The sequence below is a fragment of the Saccostrea echinata genome, unplaced genomic scaffold, assembly GCF_033153115.1.
Source record: "Saccostrea echinata isolate AGI-Se365-2 ecotype Australia unplaced genomic scaffold, CSIRO_AGI_Sech_v1 ptg000054l, whole genome shotgun sequence".
In the NCBI taxonomy this organism is placed as follows: domain Eukaryota; kingdom Metazoa; phylum Mollusca; class Bivalvia; order Ostreida; family Ostreidae; genus Saccostrea; species Saccostrea echinata.
The window spans coordinates 17,321,618-17,345,862 of record NW_026889803.1 but is presented as its reverse complement, the minus strand read 5'-3'; the positions used below and the strand labels follow the sequence as shown (position 1 = coordinate 17,345,862).

General features: G+C 35.3%; 1 protein-coding gene across 2 annotated transcripts in view; it reads left to right on the top strand.

Annotated features, from left to right (window-relative positions):
* Positions 1-15,015, top strand: part of LOC133172615 (carbonyl reductase [NADPH] 1-like) — a 29,241-nt gene extending 14,226 nt beyond the window's left edge. Inside the window, exons 1-2 of one of the 2 annotated variants that reach the window (XM_061307547.1) lie at positions 6,314-6,410; positions 12,447-15,014. In XM_061307547.1, coding sequence (XP_061163531.1) covers positions 6,390-6,410; positions 12,447-13,256 — 831 coding nt within the window. In that variant the 5' untranslated portion in view covers positions 6,314-6,389 and the 3' untranslated portion in view covers positions 13,257-15,014. Of the gene's footprint in view, positions 1-6,313; positions 6,411-12,446 lie in introns of those variants that run through there. The other variant, XM_061307549.1, reaches the window with a different exon arrangement.
* The last annotated feature ends 9,230 nt before the right edge of the window (positions 15,016-24,245 follow it).

Here is a 24,245-nt window from a genome sequence, read left to right as displayed (position 1 = left end):
TTGCCTTCCAAGGTGAAAATGCAAATTCCATGTCATAGTAAAAAGCATCATTTCAACCCCCATTTGTCCCCCAGGGTGAAAAATGAAAATTCCGAAACCATTTTGCACAAAAGATGATTAGGCTACTGCATAAAGTGTAAGGGGAGTTCTGGAAACAAGGGCTTTTTGTATAAAAAAAACACACGTCATTTTTCGACCCCCATTTGACCCCCAGGGTGAAAATGAAAATTCCGAAACCTTATTGCGCATGTAAAGGACACCACCAATCATGCATCTTTCAAAAGATGATTAGGCTACTGAGTAAAATGTTAGAGGAGTTCTGGGAACCAGGGTGTTTTTGTATAAAAAAAAACAAAAAAAAAACGTCATTTTTCGACCCCTATTTGACACCTAGGGTGAAAATGTCTAAAGGACACCACCAATCATCTTTCAAAAGATGATTAGGCTACTGGGTAAAATGTAAGAGAAATTCAGGTAACTAGGATGTTTTGCTATTAAAAACGCCATTTTCGACCCCCATTCGACCTCCAGGGTGAAAATGAAAATCCCAGAACCTTACTGCACATCTGCAGGTTACCACCAATCATCTTCCAAAAGATGATTAAGCTACTGGGTAAAATGTAAGAGGAGTTCTGGGAACCATGTCATCGTAAAAAATCATCATTTTCGACCCCCAGGGGGGGGGGGGGAAATGACAATTCCGAAACCTTATTGCACAAAAGATGATTAGGCTACTGCATAAAATTTAAGGGGAATTCTGGGAACCAGGGCTTTTTTTATTTAAAAAAAAATAAAATCATTTTTCGACCCCAATTTGACCCCTAGGGTGAAAATGAAAATTCCAAAACCTTATTGCGCATCTAAAGGACACTACCAATCATCTTTCAAAAGGTGATTAGGCTACTGGGTAAAATGTAAGAGGAGTTCAGGGAACCAGGGTGTATTTATATAAAAAAAAAAACACGTCATTTTTCGACCCATATTTGACACCTTGGGTGAAAATGTCTAAAGAACACCACCAATCATCTTTCAAAAGATGATTAGGCTACTGGGTAAAATGTAAGAGAAGTTCAGGGAACTAGGGTGTTTTGGTACTACTAAAAACGCCATTTTCGACCCCCATTCGACCTCCAGGTTGAAAATGAAAATCCCAGAACCTTATTGCACATCTGCAGGTTACCACCAATCATTTTCCAAAAGATGATTAGGCTCCTGGGTAAAATGTAAGAGGAGTTCTGGGAACCATGTCATCGTAAAAAAAATCATCATTTTCGACCCCCAGGGGGAAAAATGACAATTCCGAAACCTTATTGCAGAAAAGATGATTAGGCTACTGCATAAAATTTAAGGGGAATTCTGGGAACCAGGGCTTTTTTTATTTAAAAAAAAAAAAAATCATTTTTCGACCCCAATTTGACCCCCAGAGTGAAAATGGAAATTCCAAAACCTTATTGCGCATCTAAAGGACACCACCAATCATCTTTCAAAAGATGATTAGGCTACTGGGTAAAATGTAAGAGGAGTTCTGGGAATCAGGATGCTTTTGTATAAAAAGAGTAATTTTTATACCCCATTTGACCCCCAGGGGGGAACCAAAGGGGGGAAGAAAATTCCGAAACCTTATTGCACATCTACAGGACACCACCAATCATCTTCCAAAAGTACCTTTCACGGTAGCTCAGTCGGTAGAGCGCTCGCTCCCTGATCGGTAGGTCGTGAGTTCGAATCTCGGCCGCGACTGACCTAAGTCCTTGCGGGTCCTTCGGATGATACCTTAAAAACCGAGGCCCCGTGTCACGGCAGGCGTTGGCACGATAAAGATCCCTCACTGCTCAATGGCCCTGAGTGCCGATAAAGGTCAAAATTTGAAGCCCTTCACCGGTATATGGTGACGTCTCTATATGAGTGAAAAATTCTCGAATGGGACGCTAGACAACATACAATTAATCAATCAATCTTCCGAAAAGATGATTAGGCTACTGCGTAAAATGTTAGATGAGTTCAGGGAACCAGGTTTTTGAAGAAAAACGTCCTTTTTGGCCCCTGTTTTGCCCCTTGGGTAGTATTTAAAATTCCAAAACTTTATTACACATACACAGGACACCACCTATCATATTCCAAATGATAAATTGGTTACTGCTTATGAAAATGAGTTTGAGTTTGAGGAAGAAGAAAGTGTGGCGGACGAACGGACGGACGAATCAGGGTAACAACAATATACCCGAACTTTCTTTAGAAAGTGCGGGTTTAAATATTTGCGTTCATTCATTCGTTTCATTCATGATTTTTACGTTAATGTTTTAGTTGACTGGTGCGCTATTTAAAAATGTATCATTCGACATGGTTCTAATTTTAAACTTCAATTGTTCACTTTTTTTCAATACACCACCTATTGATAATAGATCGAGTGCTTACGTCATGGGAAAAAAAACAAAAGGGACTTACAAAGACCCGGCATTGTCCACACTCAGTTTAAATTAGCTGCAATAATGTAGCCCTCTCCGATATTTTTTATCTGATGTTTTCAGGAGAGGGCTACAATTACACAGGACCTCCGTAATGGTGCAAATATATTTTTTAATACTGTCTACTGCACGCAAAATAAATTGCTTTCGCATCTAACTTTCTTCAAAAATGATTGATTCTTTATTCATTACCAACAACCTTGACCTTTATACGCTAAACAGGGTAAATAAATCTGCGTGGTTACCAATCGTCTTCCTCAGCTGCCATGACAGTTCTCGCGTGATGTACTTAGACTTATGCTTGAAATTAAGAAAAGCTTGATAAAGTAAATGTCCGTGTTGATAAATGCTTGTGTTGTATGGTATCACTACACATCGATGAATAAATCATTACATATGAAATATTTTTTATACACAGTGATATTTATGCTTAAAATAAGGAAATTCCTAAATATATCTGCTATTTAGATCCCGAATTCTCATTGGCTGTCCCAAAATATAATTGATCAAGGTCAGTAAACATGGCGGATAAATTCAAGTTGTGATGTTAACATTCACGAAAAAATAACCGATTATGGATTATTCTGTATATTTTTGGAAAATTCATTTTCGAGAACTACATTTTTTGAGCTCAGGTAAGTAATGTTAACAAAACAGCCATTTACTTATGATTTGAGTCAAAATCAAAAATCAAAAATGTTCAGTGCGGGAGTGAATCACTCCCGCACTTGCACCATTACTGGAGATTCTAAGAAGCTGTAGCCCTCTCAAAAAAGGGCTACATTGTTGCAGCTAAATTTGACTTACCGTTTTAATGTTTCAGTACACATAGTGCAACAAAATTGTCAATGGGTTTAGTATAATTATGTGTCTTTATTCACCCTAGCAAATGAATCTTCCATGCATCTATGAAAAAATAAAATTATCCTAATTTGTTAAATACATATCCCATCTATCTGTTATCCTAGCTGCACCGTTGTGTCCTCGTTCGTTTCAGACATGTTTTTCCCTTTACAATGTCTCGGATGACTGAAGCTGGATTTAAAAGTCTCGTTCAGCGAGTTCTCAATTTTGACCTCCTGTTGTTCATTTCCTTCAACAGGTCGAGACAACTAGATTTTCTGACGTCAGCATAAATTTGCATGTACATGTAAATTAGCTATCTGTATACTTTACCGACTGTTGAATGAGTCGCAATGCATTACGGGCTACTACAAGTATCAATACGAACTCAGTTGTGTTGAAAATAAAGGGCAACTTGAATTGTCCCTTGGAAACTCATTTCTAATTCTTTTTTGATATTTATGAAAGAAACATTGAAAATGGAGTATAATCTTTAATTTCTATGCTCACATTTACAAAATTTGCTTTATGAAACCTTATATCAACTTGTATTACATGTACATCGGCGTAAACCATTGTTCACAAAGACGTAGGTGATATATATTGTGTCGATAAAGCTTTGGGTGTGTTTTTTTTCACGTGATATACATGTACATAGTTTTAGAGACAGCAGAACAAGGTGCGCAATTAACTCCTCGAAATTATCAAATTCTTTTTATGTACATTCAAACATCAAAGCGTTTGTACTGTATTTGAAGCAACTATTAATCATCTTAAACTACTCAAATATTAAATGTGAGCATGGAACAGTGTCTTAGGAATATAATCTTTCAATTTCAGCCTTACAAAATATAAAAATCTCTACGGTTTTTCCGGTGAACAAATAAATATTATGCAGTAAACCGACAAAGATCGCATGTCGCTATTGAATCGTAAACACGTAGTGGACCGTCATACTTTGCGACTCATTCAATTGATTGGAGAAAGGGTTTGACGAAAACATCGTCACGTGTTGAAAAGTGCCTTCCATAAAAGATAGTGTACCCGACCTGTTCAATAGCCTTTTGATTGAAATCACAATCTTTAAAAAAAAAAACCTAAAGAGAGGCTTAACTGATACTCATTTTTATCAACTGTAATAATAACAGATCCCTTGAGTTTTTAATTCTTTATTTAACACAGTCATGGAAATGTATCGCTACAAGAGATTCATTCGATCTTTTCATTCATCGTTTTCACCTGTAAATGTTTTGGAAAACTGTTGCGCATTTTTTAAACGTCAATTATTCAAATTTTTCAATCCGCAATTGATCGATAGTAGAGCGAAGATCAAGTATTTAAGTCATGGAAAACCCCAAGAAGGGGCCTAAATATGACCCTTGTGATGTCCACTATCAATAGCAGTAATCTAATTACATGATGTGTCAATTTCCCTTTGCTGGAATCTATTGACAATAGCAATTTCTTTATACAGTGTTGTCAGGAAATCAACTCAAGCCACAGACTCTTTTGTTCCCTGCTTTAATATTCCATTGTATATATTTCTATACCCTATTGTTTAAAGATAATTAATGTAGTGACGTCAGGGGTGTTTTCGATATCAATGGATTTGTTCATTCATAAATATGAAGGCGTGTCCGTTTCCATGGTTAGGAATGACGTCATTGACTCCACAGGGAGCTGTGGAGCTCCATAGTAAAGTATATGGGCCCGTATCGGCAGTTTTACACTACTCATGGAACTTAATTTTATCATCTATGAATTTTATCTGTGTTAACATTAATGTCATTTTTTTCCTACGTAAAATTGTGTAAAAGCTATACGCTTACGTTGCATTTTTATTTCCGGACTAATCATTTTTTTTTTAAATGAATACTGTTCCCACTCAATAACCAACACGAATTTAATGATGAAATAAGGGTTTTAACTACAGTGGCTGCAATGTTATTGTTGACAAACCAATCGTGCAGGATCGTTGTGAAACGTGCGTGATCGTTCGTGTAACGTGAGAGATCTTGCATGAATCGTGCTCAATCGTTTGCGGTTTTAATCGTGTGTGATCTTGCGGTAAGAACCGTGCAAATTTCGTTTTGTCAGTTTTTAAAGAAATGTAAATTGTAAAATAAATATTTTGCTTTTTTGATATTAGTTTTTTTCAATCAATACATCGTAACATAAAGATAAGATACAGATTAATTGAACGAATTAATTATCGCTTATAAACATGATAAATGCTCAAAAAAGTAAATCATTCAATTTCATATTCTCTTAAAATACCTTAACTATTAATGATGAAAAGTATTTAAGATGTTTAACTTTTTTCTGTTGTTACATAATGTTCCCTGTTGGTGGTGGTCTAGGTATTTTTATATCAATGCATCGGAAAAGTATAACTTAGCAAAAAAATATAAATAAATGAAAAAATTTAGAAAGAGAAAATTTATATTTCTTTGATAAATACATGTACTAGTATTGAGTGGGCGAATATAAATGGCATGATAGCCTTGATTACTGTAATCCAGGACACTTAAATTTTAATAAATAATGCAAATGAATGAAGTGTTTAAAAATAGCTAATTTTACAGATGCACAAATAAAAATAAGGATTTATATCTATTAATTTTTTTTACATGCCAATAATATTTATTTTAATTCTTCTCTACCCTGAAACTGCATCAGAGAAATCTAAATGAATCAAAACTCACGGGGTCCACTTCTATCCGACAATAGATAAGAAATTACATCTTAACATATTAAACATTATATTATGGTGACGGAGTTTGGGTACCTGGGGATATAATCAGTATGACTAATTTTCATGGAAAAAATTTCCAGACCGAAGATTAGCGTTCAAGCAGTGCCAAGATGTTTTCGGTCCACTTCGCTTACTCAGCTTGGCCCAGTACACATGTCCATGTGATGTACCCGGAAGTTATAATATCGAAAAATCTCGCGAGTCACGTGACGAGACTTGCACACCCTGTTTACATGCCGATGTCCTAAAACTTAGCACGGGGCATTTCTAAAAGACATCAAAAATTATAAATAATATGAGGACTTGCTGTAGTTTATACTAAAATTATGTCCAAGAAGGTTGCAGTGGTGAGTGATATTTTAGACATCTACATTTTTTTCTGTTTAGAATAATGTATTCAGATATGTGCTCATAATGTATCCTTTATCTCTCTCTGTAATATTGTTTTTGGGACAAACAGAAATCTGCAGTTTTTTAATTTAGTTTATTTTTGCTTTTACGTGATTTTGCAAAAATAACAGAAAAGAATAAGTATGGAATCTTTATAATACACATTGTAGTTTATTCACCCAGTGTGGGTATTTTTTTTTTATGCCCCCGTAATCGAAGATTCGGGGGTATATATTTTGTGCCCTATCTGTCTGTTTTTCTGTTTGTCCGCAAAGACTTTAACATTGTCCATAACTTTTGATTGGTTGGAGCTGTGACTTCCATATTTCACATGTGTATTCCTTCTGACAATACCTTTCTTTGGGTACCATCATATTGACCTTGACCTTGGAGTTTGACCCAGTTTTGCAAAACTTTAACCATATTTAACCTTGGCCATAACTTTTGAAAAAAAAAACGTGCTAGGGCTTTCATTCTTCACATGTGTAATCCTTATCAGAAGACTTTCCTTTGGATACCAACAACTTTGACCTTGGAGGTTGGCCTACTTTTTAAAAAATTAACCTTACCTTAACTTTTGAACAGTTGGAGCTAGGGCTTTCATACTTCTTGTGTGTAATCCTTGTGACAAGATCTTCCTTTGGATACCAACAACTTTGACCCTTTAACCTTCACCTAGGAGTTTGACCTACTTTTGAAAAACTTTAACCTTGGCCATAACTTTTGAACGATTTGTGCTTCGGCTTTCATATATCACATGTGTATTTCTTGTGAGAAGGCCTTTCCATGGACACCATTAATTTTGACCATTTGACCCTGACCTTGATGTTTGACTTACTTTTGAAAAACTTTAATCTTTTCCATATCTATTCAATAGTTGCTGCTAGGACGTTCATATTTCACAGGAATATTCCTCGAGACAAGACCCTACTTGGGTACAAACATAGTTGATTTGCATTTAAGACAGTTTAACCTTCACTGTAAGTTGCCATACAGGGGCTTCAGTGTATCACAAACACATCTTTTTTCTTTTGAATAGTTTAACAAAATAATATATAATTTATTGACTGGGTTCGAGGGCAACATGCGTTTTGTCGGACTCAAGTACAAAACTGTTTGCCTGGGGCCCTTCTTCTTCTTCCATATAACCTCCGAAATATGGCTGAAATATTGCCGACTCTGCGTAAAACAACAATAATCAATCAATCAATCTTCTTCCATATAAGTTAAACTCTAGAGCAATATACTCAGGTACTGCCTCGAACAAAGCTAAAAAAAAACCCACCAGGGCACTTTGTACAATAAAAGGCTAAAAACAGGCATGCTTAGAAGTCATCATTGTTAGCCAGCTGTCACCTCATGTATGTGTCCAGCTGTGACTTGAAGGACTCTAACTTTGGTGCTGAAGCAACTTCAGATGGTAGGTGGTTCCAGTCTAGTATTGTTCTCGGAAAGGAGGAAAGGAGGAATAGTGATATGCATCTATCCGAGTGTGTGGTAGACGGAACATGTGATTGCCTCTAGTCCTGCTTGTCACTAGAGGTTTGGTATAGATCTGCAGGAATAGCCAGCCACTTATGCATGCTTGATCTTGCAAAGTAAAACAAGTCTGATTTTCATTCTTCTGATCTGTAATGGGTCCCAGTGATGATATTGAATCATCTGGGTAACGCTGCCCGGGTGGTGATCATGGTTGTTCTTGGTGGCGAATCATGCTGCTCTTCTTTGCACTTTCTCAAGCTGGTGGATTTGCTTGGAGTTCCAGAGCTCCCATGTTGCACAGGCATATTTAAGGATTGATCAAACTAAACCCAAGTATGCTGCAGATCTTGCAGATGTCCGGTATCCCTCATGTTCTGCTTGATGAAGCCCAGTCTCTTGTTGGCTGTGGATGCAATGTTATTGAGGTGGTTGTCCCATCATAGATCTTTACTGATGGTGAATCCAAGGTATTTGCTGGAATCAACCACGTCTAAGAGGTGTCCGTGTACAGTGTAGTTAGAAGTGATGGGATTCCGCTTGTTGGTAATTTGTATAACTACATATTTTTCTGGGTGAAATGTCATATGCCATGCAGTCCTCCTCACATCTAGTCAGAAAGTCCAGATCCTTCTGTAAGTAGGGATTGGGTAATCTTAATCAGTAATTGTAATCAGCTGTAATCGATTACAGTTTGCGGTATAATCGTGAGTAACTAGTAATCATCTGTTTTTTTCTGGTTACAAGTAATCGTAATTTAATCGATTACTCTGAAAAAAGTCTTGTAATCGTTTGTTTGTTTGTTGTCTAACGTCCCTCTCGAGAATTTTTCACTCATATGGGTCTTTATGATTACTTTATGATTACAGTGACTAAAAGAAGTACATTAAATCATGGTATTTGATGATTTTCATTGAATATTTTTCAGTGTGCAAATTTGTTTATAAGAAAAAATTATTCTAAAATTGACAGGCAATATGAAGCAATAACTTCTATTGCCTTCAGAAATGCTTATAATTAGATCCATTAACCAGGCAGAGAGTGAGTCCTCTCATACTAGCTATATTCAATGGTCATTTCAAAATGCTTTAGCGCTTAACAATTTGTCATGCTAGATACTGAGGAAAATTACTCTAGGATCATTTTCAAGTTTGACTTTTTTGGTTCAATTAACATTTGCGTTACATAGCGTTTTTATTTTCCTTGTAAATCTTTAAATATATATTAGGTGAATCTTTTCTCAAAACTATCTTTGTCATGTGTATTCTAAAAATCACAACTTTGATCAATTTACAAAAAAATATTTTATTATAAAGCAATAAAACGCAGGCATACGCAAGTTAGGTCAGCTTGGGTAATGAGAATAGTGAACAATTAATGCTTGTCCAGTGAATGTGTTAATTCTAGTTAAAACATCTAAAAATTAGCAGTTCTATTGAAATGTTCATCACTTATATCAATGTGACCCTTTACATATAAAACAGTCCTCTATTGAATCCTTTTATCTCTTGCTATAATTTTGTCAAAGGATTTGAGTGATGAATTAGATATATTGTTTTCCCCTTCAACAATAACACAGACATTTACTTATACAGTATATGGGATAGAAATCAGATAAACCATATGGAATACCTAAATATGAACATGAATATAATCAAATCTTGTCCAAACTTTACCTATTAAATGAAAATGAACATTAAATGCCATTAAAAAGTGTGTAAAATGAGTACTGATTTAAGAATAATATGTCCTGTTAAAAAGTGTTCTTTTTGGGATATTAAAGAAAAGAACTTACAAGACAAAAGCTTTAAAATTAATGTAATCTAGAGTAATCACAAGTACCGTATTTGGCCGAATATAATACGCATTGGTGTAAAATACGCACGCCCCCCCCCCCTTTTTGAGCCTGAAACTGGGGGAAAACGCAGTTTGGCTGTATTATACGCAGCAGAAAATTTTACCAAGCGCCGTTCTGAACTTTTGAAAATCGATGTAATTTGCTATGAAAATCGGCGCGGAGATAAAGTGCCGAAAATTTACAGAACACGATATTTTATTCAAATGCGTTTTTATTTCTTAAGCTTGACTTTCCATATCGCGGCAATTTGGAGGAAATTATTTATTTTAACAAAGCACGAGATAATGTTGCATTAAAGTATTAACAGAGTTTATTATTATTAATTTTTTTTAGCATACGGTGATATTATATTATTGAAATTATACGTCGCCGTATTCTAACTATTCTTTGTGGAAATAATTTTATTTCAACAAAGCACGATATATTGTTGCAAGTTTAACAGTTGTCATATTTAGTTTAAGGTAATCATGTTGAAAATTATGTAAATTTAACAGGGCAAGCGATATTGCAACATCAAAGTATTCATAAACTACGATTATCCTGATTACATGATGGAAAAGTAATCAGATGTAATTGATTACTTGAATAAATGACTGTAACCTGCTTGTAATCGATTACTTTTAAAATCCAAAGTAATTGACATTTAATCGATTACTTTTGAAAGTAATCGAACCCATCCCTGCCTGTAAAGTATCTCCATCAGCCTTGTTTGTAATTGGTCTGCATTGGAGGCAGCATCTGACAGTGTCCTTTCAGGTAGGTCCTTGATGTAGAGGAGAAACAGTAAAGGTCCTAAGATTGTCCCTTGTGGCACTTCTGACACCACCGGTGCAGTTGTGGAAGTATGGCCCTCTACAAGCACTTTCTGTGTCTTATCTGTTAAGAAGTCGGTAATCTATTGGAGAGTTGTGCCTCGTACCCCATAGTAGTTAAGCTCATGAGCTAGCCGATGGTGGGGGACTTAATCAAAGCAGAATAATATCTACTTGACCTTTCTCTCCTAGACTCTGAGCCAGTCCGTTGATGGTGGACACCAATTGCGTTTCACAGGAACGCTTTGAACGAAATCAATGTTGACTGTCTGAGAGGATGGAATTCTCATCTAGATGGTAAATTACTTGGCTATATATAATATGTTCCAGAAGTTTACAAAGGATAGATGTAAATGATACAGGTCGATAATTCGAAGTGTTTGCCCCCCTTCTTGAAAATTGGAACAATACTTGCCTGTCGCTAGTCATCTGGAATATTTCCTATTTCTATAGATAATTGGAAAACAGATGTTAATACTGGTGCAAATTGGTCCGCGTGGTCATGTAGTAGCTTAGATGGTATTTCGTCAGGGCCAGAAGCTTTGTTGAGCGTGAAGTTTTTATATAGGGTGTAGACTCCATTTTGTGACACTGTGATACGATAGGATGGGAACTAGGTCCCTTGTCTGGCATGATGCTGGTGTTCTCATTGGTGTACAAAGAGTGGAATTGGTTATTGAGGATCTCTGCCTTGGATTCCTTGTCACAGTATAACAGACCATCAGCCTTTTTAAGAGGTGCAGCGCCTTGTGAATCTTTTTCCGTTGAAGTAAGATAAGAATTTTTTGGATTGCTATTGAGGTCGCTGCAGAAAATCTCATATAATATAGCTGTCGTGAGCTCTTCTAAATTCCCTTTGACCTGTTGCCTTCAAGTGTCGATACTGAGTCCAGTCTTCTAGGTTTCTCTAGCCTTAGGAAAGTCTTATGTTAACTTCGGATCAGACGCTTGACAGATGAGTTGATCCATGGCTGAGAGTGCCTGCTCCGAAATGTCAATGGGCCGAGGTGTCTGACATTCCCTGCTCCTATTCAGTTTGGTCGGGACATGCTTCTGTAACATATCTGTGACATGTCGATAATACATAAAACATTGATGACATCATTTATCACTGATTCGGATGCCAGGTTCTTCCAGCTTTCCTTGATTGCTTGTGTGTCTGGTCTCTTCAGTAGGAAAATTTTCCTCCGACCTGTTAGGCCGAAGGCAAAAAAGTTTCGAGGGGTCGACAAAACGCATTTTGCCCAAGAACACAGTCAATAAATGTTTTGTTATACCTTTTGTTTTATTATTTTTTTTTTTACATACATGTATCATGAAGTAAATTTCTTTACCCGCACTGCCGTAAAACGTGGTTCTGACACTGACGAATGCAAATACGATTTAGGTGATCCCGCCCACAGTGTGACGTAAGCTGTCCGATATCTCATCGACAGGTCCAATATCTCACTCTGTGGTGATCGATTTTTTTAATGACCGCTCAGTAAAACATTGGAAATGTTAGACTTTTTAAAGTATAGATTTATATAGGAAGCAATTTTTAAAGGTATAAAAATATCATTCAATAGTATACAGTGGAAAGTGATATTTTACAATACCTACTGTCAGAAAATTATATTCCATTATGTGGTCATAATTGATTAATCCTCTCTCTGTTTATAATTGTTTTGGGGACAAACAGAAGTATTCCGATTTTTTAACTTAGTTCTATTTTAATGTGATTTTGCAAAATCACAAAAAGACCTGCCAGACACGTTATAAATCTCTTGTAATAATATGAATCCCTTCTCCATTATTAGTGTTTTGTTGTGGCGACTTAGTTAATGGAATGTTTTACTTGCCAGGTAACAGGTTCCAACAAGGGAATAGGGTATGCCATTGTTCGGGGCCTCTGTAAAAAGTTTGATGGTGATGTGTATCTTACTGCCAGGAATGAGGAGCTAGGTAAGCAGGCTGTCAAAAGCTTAAACTCAGAAGGACTATCTCCAAAATTCCACCAGCTTGACATCAGCGACCAAGCCAGCATTAATCGTCTGAGAGATTTTCTCAAAGCCACTTACGGAGGTTTGGATCTACTCGTCAACAATGCAGGTATCGCGTACAAGGAATCTTCAACTGCCCCACTTGCTGAACAAGCAGAAGTTACGATAAAAACGAATTACTTTGGAACCCTTGCCGTCTGTGAAGCTTTGTTTCCTATCCTAAGAACGCAAGCAAGAGTTGTAAATGTTTCAAGTATGGTCGGCACATTTACAATTAAGAAATGTAGCAAGGAAATCCGGGCCAAATTTGCAAATTCCAAACTAACAATTGACGAATTAACAACTTTAATGAACGACTTTGTCCAGGCAGCGAAGAACGGAAGCCATGAAAGTAAAGGATATGCGACTAGCGCCTACGGAATGTCCAAAATTGGTGTGTCGGCCTTGAGCGAAATTCAGCATCGTCAACTTTCAGCAGACCCACGGGAAGACATCATTGTTAATGCCTGTTGCCCAGGTTATGTTGATACAGATATGACATCACACAAAGGTCATAAAACTATCGATCAAGGTGCTGACACGCCTTTGTATTTGGCCTTACTTCCACCAGGTACGAAGAGCCCAGCCGGGAATTTTGTGTCAGAAAGGGAGATCAAGAATTGGAGCGAATAATAATTTCCCTAACAGTTAATTAATACATAATTATCTATAATTGTCTATAGAACTTTTTCTGTTTATGAAATTTGAGTTTTAATATGTGATGATTTTAATTTTTAGAACACAATTAATGCATAATTATCTCAAGGTTGTCTATTGAACTTATTACGTATATACAGTGTATTTTTTTTTAGTTTTAATATATGATAACTAATATTTTAGAACACACTTATCTCAATTATTTTATTAAAACTCATTTTTAACTCATTTTTAACTCTCCTCGTCTCGACGAAATCGAGATATGCGTCCGTTTAAAGTCCATTTCCAAGAATGTGTAAGTCCTACCTGGACTAAACATGCATCATCCTTGTGTAAAAGGTGAAGATAACGAACAGTGATCAATCTCATGAATCAAGTAAACAAAATGAATCGTGAACAGGGCAACAACACGGACCTCTGGAAACACCAGAGGTAGGATCAGGTGCCTAGGAGGAGTAAGCATCCCCTGTTGACGGGGCACACCACTGTGAGCTCTACATGTATTGATCAGATATACGGAGTACATGTACTCCGTAGTCAAACTTAGTATAAAAGTCTAACAGACTTGCTTCTGATGCTGGGTCTGATGTACATTTTTCAGATGAACGACTAGGTTTTAAAAGCAAGCCCATTCCTAAGTAACTATGTATAAGCCTTACCTGGTCCAAACTTAAATTGATGATTGATGTATAAATAGCATATTTAGGGTTATAAACTACCAAAGATGCTTCAGATATTGGATTTCACCTATATATTCTGGATGAGTGATCAGTTTTAATTTTTTTGGACCAGGTTCATTGACAAGCAACAATAAGCCTTATGGTGTCCAAATTTTCATGGATGATGCATGTAAGGATACATACTACAGACAAGCGTAGGATACTGGATTTGATCTACATTTCTCAAATGAGTGATGAAACTAAAGCATTTTGACTAGGCCCATTATGGACAAAGTAACTATCTATGTTGACAAATCTTACGTGGATGATGCATCTAAGGATGCACACTACCAAGTCTGGTGCTGGATATGAACCATATTTTTTATGAGTACTAGTGACTTGGTTGAAGTTTTTAGAGCAGGTTCATTCACAATGTTGACTCAGCTTGTATGGATGAAGCATCTAAGAATGCACACTACCAGACATAATCTGATGATGGACCTGACTTCCCGGATTCATTTACTGAACAGTTAAGTTTTTGGAGTAAGCCAAATTCTATCAAGACCAAACTTGTTGTATAGATGTTACCAGAATATTCGTTCTTTCCGTGAGGGACTTTACTTATAGATAACATTCGTCGAGTTGAGCTTCGTAATCTGATTACCTCTGCGAGCTTTGTTTCTCAGATTGGGTTCACTCGTGTGTATTTTTAAATCATGATATAAAATAAAAGTTGTAGAATATTTGGCAATTTTGTTTTTGTAAATATGTTCGTATGTACAATTAATCTAAATTACGAAATATATGCATATACTAGTGTTTGTTTTTATAGATAATTTCTTTATTGCATAATACACCTATATGGGTCAAGCAATACAATCCATCATTAAAAAAACAGAGAACAATATATGTTTATATACAATAGGTGCAATTTAAACAAGCATTCTGAGAGTATTGCATTAGCAATACTAGTCCCCTACCGGCAACTGTAATCTGGTTCCGTTCCTGTTAAGAATTGAAAATGCCATAATTCCGTCAAAAATTAATGAAGCGGGACGAAATGCAAACTTGATCTATAACTAATCAAGGTAAAGCCACATACCAAAAATCAGCTCAATATCTACAAGCGTTTAGAAGAAAATTGCGGAAAACCCGTAAAAATTGAAAAGGCCGTAATTCCGTCAAAAATCAATGAAGCGGAACGAAATGCAAACTTGATCTGTAACTCATCAAGATACACTTACATACCAAAAATCAGCTCAATATCTGCAAGCGTTTAGGAAAAAAGTGCGGAAAACCAAGTGGGACAGAATGACAGACAGACAGAGGGACAGACAGACAGACAGACGGACAGACAGACAGACAGACGGACGGACAGACTCAGAGGAAACCTATAGTCCCCTCCGGTTTCACCGGTAGGGGACTAATAATTTACTCCTTATATATTACACCGATGTGGACCATTTATTTCTTAATTCTAATGATTGTTTTATAAAAGTACAAACAGCCGGTATAACTTCAAGTGTTGGACTAAGTATATATTTAAGTTTCTGTATGGGTGATTTGAGATAGAATGAGGAACAATTATCTAGCATGGTTTTTATAAGTATATTCCTTGCTTGTATATTACAATTACACTGTAAAAAGAAATGAAATTCATCATCAATAGCACTACATGAAGTGCATAATCTTTGTTGTCGAGGTATTTTCTTTTGTCTACCAGTTTCTATTAGGAGGCAGTGGTCACTTGTTCGAAATTATGTTAGCAATTGTCTATTCTTGAAACTATTTTCAAGCATAAGATATTTTTCCATATTGAGATTGTGTTTTTTTACTGTACAAGTATAGTTTCGAGTTTTCTGTGAATTAAGATACTTTTTCCATTATGATAGTTTTGTCTTTATAATTATCTAGTACTGTTTTCTTCGACTTCTTTTTAACTGAATTTCGAATGTGGTCAAATTTTTCATCCTTTTTCCTGTAGTTATTGCTATTTAAGAGAGTTTAGTCGTACAAAGTACATCATAACTTGAGTTTAATAAAAGAAGAAACTGGAAGTCTACCTAGTTCACACTATGATGAAATAGTGCATGCTGTTTTGTTGAGTCCTAGGACTGTTTAACAATATCTACCATGTATTTTTTCATAGACAGATTTATCCTGTAAAGCAAGATTATCAACGAGATGTTTTTTTTTTCATTGCTCTAAGTATTGCTTTGTACGAAGAAGATAATCGTCCATAAACCAGATTTCGATTTCACTATTAAAGCATAAAATAGGGCGAACAAGAGTCAAATAATTTACAAGACAAATTCACAGGTATATAAAAGTGTGAAATTGGAGAAATTTTTTAGCAGAATTCAGACTTTGCATTGACACTTTTGGCGCTACATATACTAAGTGCTCTAACTCAACACTGCTTATGTGTGAGATTATGTAAATATAATACACAGAACTAATATAATTGTACCATACTCTCCTTATTCAGGTGTCTGCCCTCTCGATAATAAAATCGCTGAAGAAAAAAGTGTTGTTGTTCCTCTATGCAGCTCTTTTTCGACAAAGTCGTGACAAGATTTGTATGCTATGTAGAATTATTTTTTGCTTTAAATCTTTCTTTTAAACAGAAAATTATTTTTAGTGATGACCCACCCTATCCCCTAGAAAACGTGGGCCCCACCATCACCACCACGAAATAGATGTTTTTCACGACGTCTGGAAAATGGACTTTACGTTTTTTTTTTATTTGCTTGTCAAGATATTTTTGGATTGGATTTTTTTTTTCGAATGAGGTGGACCCCCCCCCCCCCGGAAAAAATTCCTGGATCCGCGCCTGAAAGAATAAATGTATATCCCGACTTTTGTCAAGGATAATCTTGGGTTATTACGAAAGGTTCATTCTCTATAAGGCCGTTTTTCCGGCCTACAACGACTTCAAAATTTCAAGTAATATTTTCCCCCTTAAAAACTGCTTCAATCTTCAGACTAATAATCCAATTTATTCATAAATGTTGCTTGGTTTGTGGTTCTGAAGTATCTGTTATGATATAGGGTCACAAAATGATGTACTATCGACCCGAATTAGCATTAGGGCAATGGGAAAACTCAAGAGGGTGGGTGCGTTTGGCAACTCCTACACAGGTCATAACCACCTTAAAGCTAGCTGAACACGCTTCGTAAAAAGACTCTGTCCGCCATATTTGATTGGTTTCTCGCTATATCTGAGAGCCCCTATATAAAGCCGCTGACTTGATCACTGTTCAGTGTATTCAATCGTCACTGGTAAAGACGGACCTATGCTATACAGCACGCGGTAGCGACAAAATATAACTGTGTACTGCTTCTAATGCAGGAGAGTAAGAATACCAAAGAAACTTACAACAGTTGCACAGGTCAGTGCAGTATACAAACAAACACAAATACAAGTAACTGCAATAAAATGTAAACAAAAAGTAATGTAAGATAACCACCACGAACACGTGTCGCCATTCCATGCTGATACCCGTGACAATATAAAGCAGTCAAGTGTAACGAATGCGAAGGGTACAATATGTGCATATGTATATCCCGGTGCTGGTATCGTAGCAAGTAGTATAAAAAATGGCGTATGCCTATTTACGAGTCGTGTTCAGCTTTAACAGGTCGAGACCACTAGATTTTCTGACGTCAGCATAAATTTGCATGTAAATTAGCTATCTGTTTACTTTACCCACTGATGAATGAGTCGCAGTGCATTATGGGCTACTACAAGTACTCAGCTGTGTTGAAAATAAATGGCAATTTGAATTGGCCCTTGGAAATTCATTTTCAATTCTTTTTTGAGATTTATGAAAGAAATGTTGAAAATGATGTATAATCTTTCATTCCTATGCTCACATTTACAAAAATTGCTTTGTGAAGCCTTATATCAACTTGTAATACATCGGCCTAAATCATTGTTCAGAGACGTATAGGTGCTATCGTGTCAATAATGGATAGAGTTTGTTTGTTTTTTCACGTGATATACATGTACATAGTTTTAGCCAGCAGTACAAGGTGCGCAGTAATTATTTAACCTACCTCTCTATATCATCAAAATGCTCTTATGTACATGCAAGTTTACGTCAAAGCGTTTGTACGGTAATTGAAGTAACTATTAATCATCTAAAACAACTCCAATATTAAATGTGAGCAAGGAGCAGTATCTTTGGAATATAATCTTTCAATTTCGGTCTTATAAATTAAAAAAGAAGCTCTGCCGTTTTTCCGGTGACGAAGTAAACATTATGCAGTAAACCGACGATTTCAAACCACGTGTCGCTATTGAATCGTAAACACGTAGTAGACTGTCATGCTTTGGAACTCTTTCAATTGATTGGAGAACGGTGTGACGTAAACATTGTCACGTGTTGAAAATTGCCTTCCATATAAGGTAGTGTACCCGACCTGTTTAAACCAACACCAAAACTTGCATGCAACGAAACTTCTTATTAATATAAAAAGTGACTACCAGCGTATTAACTTGGTTTAAGGTGGTTATGACATCTACGAAGGGTGATCAAAAAGTTCGCGAACTATCTCAATATTTACAAAACCACAATTCAGATCAGAATAAAATTTGGCACACATATAGTCATACAAATGTTCTATAAATAACAGATGTTAAATAATGTTTTGCTCCGTGTTTGTGACGTCACAAAGTGAAAATGACGTCAATATATAGGTGACTTGTGACAAAAAATGGTTGACTCAGTCTCACTCGAGAAACGAAGGGCTGTAAAGTTTAACGTTATATCTTGGAAATTCCTTTGCAGTAGAATATGATAATTTGTACAAGGTTTATGAAGACAATAGACTTACCAGAAGTCCAATCATTAATTAGATTGATTATTGAAGGCAGGGAGATGGTAAAAAATAATGTTTGTTCTGTTATCCAGCGAAAGCAAGCCGGGGAAAAGATGTGTCCGTAGTTGAGCAATTTGTAATGAAACATCGCCAAGTTACGATTAGAAAAATAGTTGAATATCTTAACAATAATATAATTATTAAATCCCTAAAATATCGTTTACTTTAGACTTTAAACATATGAGATATGATAAAGAGAAGGCGTCCATACTTTATCCACACTGGATAAACGACGCTCCCAAGACAGAGGACTCGGATTGTGATGGTCACCATGTTAATTCTGGGAAGAGATGTCCTTATCTACCTATCCTATTGCTGAGATTTGGCAATTTCTGACAGATGGACTGTTTTTGTTATAAAAAATAACTTACACGGTAAGAAATATAAGTCTCGGAAAAATTTTTAGCTTCTGTGAACAGACCGCTACGGGGCATGTCACGTGACCGCCTTGATCACGTGATTCGCGCATGGGCAGAACAATGGCAGATGTGCATTAAAATCGGAGAGGACCACTTTAAAAAATAATAAACATTGAAACCTCATTTCATTTCTTTTAAGGAAGTTATTCAATTAGTTCGCGAACTTTTTGATCACCCCTCGTAAATAAAAACTTTTCGCTTCATTTTAACGATAATTTTAGGGAAAGCTTACTTACTCATAATGAAGACTATCACCTTGTTTAGATTATTTCATGTTCTAAAATTTCAGTTAGAGTACAATTTCTAGTTGATAAAAGAAAATGAATATAATCCATGCTATTTTCACTCGAAAATATTGTTTTTCTAACTGAAAAATCAAAAATCAAAGGACTGGAAAGACTGGATGTCATGAAAATACTGTTCTGAAATCTAGTTATTACATATGATTACAAATCTATTGAAATGATTGCTAAAAGTACATAAACAATACTTTTTATAAAGTATATAGTAAGAATCTTTATTCTTGAGTGTAGATTTAACTCTTCTTTGAGTATAACTGTAAGCACATATGTACTTGAAATTATAGAAACCATTGATGTTGTAGTGGAAGATACACGTCTGTTTTATTGTGGTATATTAACTCATTATAGTAGGTAATTGTGATAGATAAGGAATTACAAACATGAAATTTTGCCTCCACCTTTCAGAGGGACACTCCTATTTTCTCCTGATGAGTGACACAAGATCGAACTATTTTGCTATTTGAAGTGATCCTATTTAGTATTGGGATTTAGGGATGCAATACACATTTCGTAGCAATACTAGCTTAGGGAACAGAGGCTCCGTCTCAGAAACCCAAATATCAAAGGGGGAGGGGGACTAAAGAACGCATGTGATTGATTGTATGTTTTTACGCCATACAAGACATTTTATTTTTCACCCATGTAAAGTGGTTACCCTCTTTTGTGAGGAGTACAAAAATGAATTATGCATGTTGCTTCTCTATTGGCCAATATTTATCGTGGCACAGGACCTCCGTTTTCAGGAATATATATATATATATATCAAACAAATCAACGACTTTTACGCTTGTTTAGCAAAGGCAGGGTCGGTATCCATGTTAAACGCATTAGTTTTGTTGGACCACGAAGGGGGAATTTAGAAGCCCTTTGGCCCCCAGAGCCAACCACTTGACTTCCACGACCGATAAGACTCATGTGTACTCTTGATGTTACAGATTTGTCAGACCATATTCTAAAATCTTTGAGTAATTTAAGGAGCTGTTGAAAATTTTGCGTTTTTTCCTGAATGTCTGTCGATGCAAGAGGGAGGGGTAGAGACCTTGGCTTTGAAATGTATGCCATTTGTAAATTATTGCTTGCTTAACGTTTTCTTTCAATTAAACTCATAGATAATTTACGCGAGTTATTAAATAAAAGCAAAGGAATTTTAAGATGTTCTTTCACTTTCTTTGTTATTATTATTTTCAATATTACATGTATAACCATTCTAGATTTTATAAATCCACTGGTCAAATGATATATATAAAAAACGACTTGTATTTACATGTATATTTTCATCCTGCACGTAAATGGATTCTTTTATTCTTTTTTTATTGTTAATTTAGAACAGTTGTTTTAATTAACAACTGAGTGTTTATTCAATCACAAAAAGATCTCTTAAAATGTGTTCAGCATTTCATTCACATCCTTGGCAGTTCAATCTTGAAAGACTCTTCGACACCTCATTTCTTATATAGGCTTATTATGCTAAAAATTGTTGACACATCTATAAAACCAGTAGGAAATAACAATATACACTTAAATAAAGTATCTGACCAAAATATTTTAACGGTTAATTGCGTTATGCGGTGTGCATTTTGTAAAGATTTACGTTCAATTTTTACAAAATATGACTGCTACACTATTTATGTCCAGAAAAATTAATTTAATCATTAATTGAAACATTTCATATACATATTATTTTAGTATGATATGTCTTCTGTACAAATAAACAATTTTCGACCAATAAAATTAAGCAACACGCATTTAAACATGATTTAATTAGACCTACCCTCATTTTTTCTTTATTTGACCGCCATATTTTATCTCTTTATCACATGACTAATGTGATCGATGTTGAAAAATAAACACCAAAATCATAAAATAGAAAGATTAAAATTACGTAAAATTACATTTTTAAATGATTTCATCGTAGGCCGGAAAATGGCCTTATAGAGAATCATCCTTTAGTAGTCCGGAAATATACATTTATATACGGTAAATCCTTGTTCCTAAACACATAATTCATAGAACGACCAAACTAACGGCGTATAAGTGAGCAACAATTGGCAGGCGGTCAGTTCTAAACCCTTTTATCCAGGCATTGCCCACCGAAGTGCGGATAGGCCCCGGTACTACCAACCATCTCAATGCATGGGCAGATACATGGAAGCATTCAATATAACATTCAAGCATTCGATTTAGCCCGCGTGGCGCATCGGTTAGAGCGTCTGCTCTAGAGTCGCGAAGTAAGGAGTTGATCCTTACGTCGCGGGTTCGAATCCCATTGTGGGACGTGGAGATCGGTCCTTCGGATGAGACCGTATAAATCGAGGCCCCGTGTCGCAGTAGGTGCTAGCACGAAAAAGACCCCTCACTGCTCAATGGCCGTAAGTGCCGAGTATAGGACAAAATTTGCAGCTCTCCATCGGCAAGTGGTGGCGTCTCCATATGAGTGAAAAATTCTCGAGAGGGACGTTAAACAACATACAATCAATCAATCAATCGATTTAGTCCAAAAATTAGCATTAAATTTACTCAGTGAATGACACGATCAAGCTCTGCTTAGAATTAGACTTTATATACTTTATGTTCTAGTCTAGATACCGGTATATTTCAATTTTATTTCGAAATTTAGGGGTAACTCTCAAAATATATTTTTAATTAAAATCAGTTTAAGTTTCACGGTGAATACTTGGCGGAGTCCTCTTTAAGTGAAATCTTTTTGCAGCTCATCAGCAAATAATTGCTTGCAACTGGTCCGAAATCATGATTTCAAAACAACAGAGGATGACCAAAAAAAGAGTCGGAACCTGACTTGTCATAAAGAAAATCTACAGAATATTTAGTACAAAACATATTTAGGGACACTCTTTACACTGCACACTAAAGAGTTCCAATTCCATTGTACTTTTATACAGTAGTCGGATCTGTCCTTTGATTTAGAATTCTATAGCGTTTCTAGTATTCACAGTTTGTAGTTAATTTAAGTATTCTTTACACTATATTAAACCAAATGAATAAAGCGAATACTTTATTTGCAGGTGATTTCTCCATTTAAGTAAGCAGCAGCCATTTCTGTTCATCAATGCTCTTTGTCTTTGAAATGTTTTACTTTGAGGAGGATGACAGGTGCCCTACATGTACATATGTTGAAAACGAAGTAGATCAACCACTTGTAAATATTTTCACCTTTACACGATAAAATTTCCTCAAAGTTCAAACACATATTTATAAGTGTATAGAGGCCCTTAATAATAACATTAGGCCATTCCAAGTTTTTTCTCTGTTTAGCATCCACCTATCTTTCAAAAACCTACCTATCTATGTCCATAAAACACACAAACCCAAAAATAAAACACAGAATTGAAAGTCATAAAAATGATGTCATTCAAATGATTTGATTTCATTTTATATTTTTCTAGAAGAAAGATCTACATGTATTCTTTAGCAAACTCAAGGTATTAAATGCTTAAATACACCTAATATGACATATTATACACAAATATTTAAAGAAATTGTCAGAATTCAAAGATTTTGACCAAAATAATCGATTCCAGGACTCCTGATTTTGTTTGTTTTTTCTGAGATGGTGTGTCTAAATCCAAGGCGCATGCGGACGCTAAGCATAGAAAAAACTTGGAATGGCCTCAGGGAAAAAAAAATAACAATAGTGTATGTAGATAAGAAAGTTTTAATGAGTATTCTGTTTTGTAGTTAAAAACATATACTAGATGTAAAAACATGAATTCATGAAATAATAAAAAATAAGTACCATATTTGCCCCAATCAGCACCCAAAAACTATTCCAAACTAGACGTCTCCGATGAGAATGTAGCTCTATTTCATACTTAAATATTGGAAGAGAAGGCTCAAAACACATTTTCTTAGTTATTCATTCACAGCATTAGGTATTCTGAAATTTTTTGTACTTTTATCAGTGTTGTGGATAAGTATAAGTGGACAAGTTGATGTCAATATAAGCATCACCCTAAACTTTGTTTTGGATGGTATATAAACAAAAAAAAAAAAAACATAACAAACAAAATAAACAAATCAAAGGTTTTCGTCACAAGAAGGGTGTATAAATCCTAAATTGTTTTCTTTATAGAAAGGGCTACTTCTAAGTGCTTGAGTACTCACTGGGGCAAATGTATTACAAGAGAAATGTGAAATAATTAATAAACATATCATAAACATTAACATGAAAAATATCTTAATACACAGTGTAATAAGGTTTAATGGAATGGAAGGATAAATTAAATTTAAAAATCATCAAAGAAACATGAAATGTATATACATGTATATATTATAATATAAATATATACAGCTAACACTTGTGATTTATAATTTGCCTTTTTGAGAAATAATTAAAAAAGCTGTATGTAACTGAATGAGTGACATAAAGAAATACAGCTAAACCATAGACCAAAGGGAAGCAGCACAGGTGATACTATTTCAGTACTATCTCTAATTTTCTATTTTAAATTATAAAAATGATGAGTGTTTTTCTTTAAAGTAAGGCATATTTAAATGCATTGTACAAATGGTATCATCAGGAGAGATGTTCAACAAAATAATTTCAAGTAATAAATATGTATTTCATAAAATAAATACAGCAAGTATGTCCAATGTATACTCAAAAAATAACTTTTAAAAATGTTCTACATTAATATTTGACCAATTATTAAAACAGTTTGTTTACACACAAAAATTATAAAA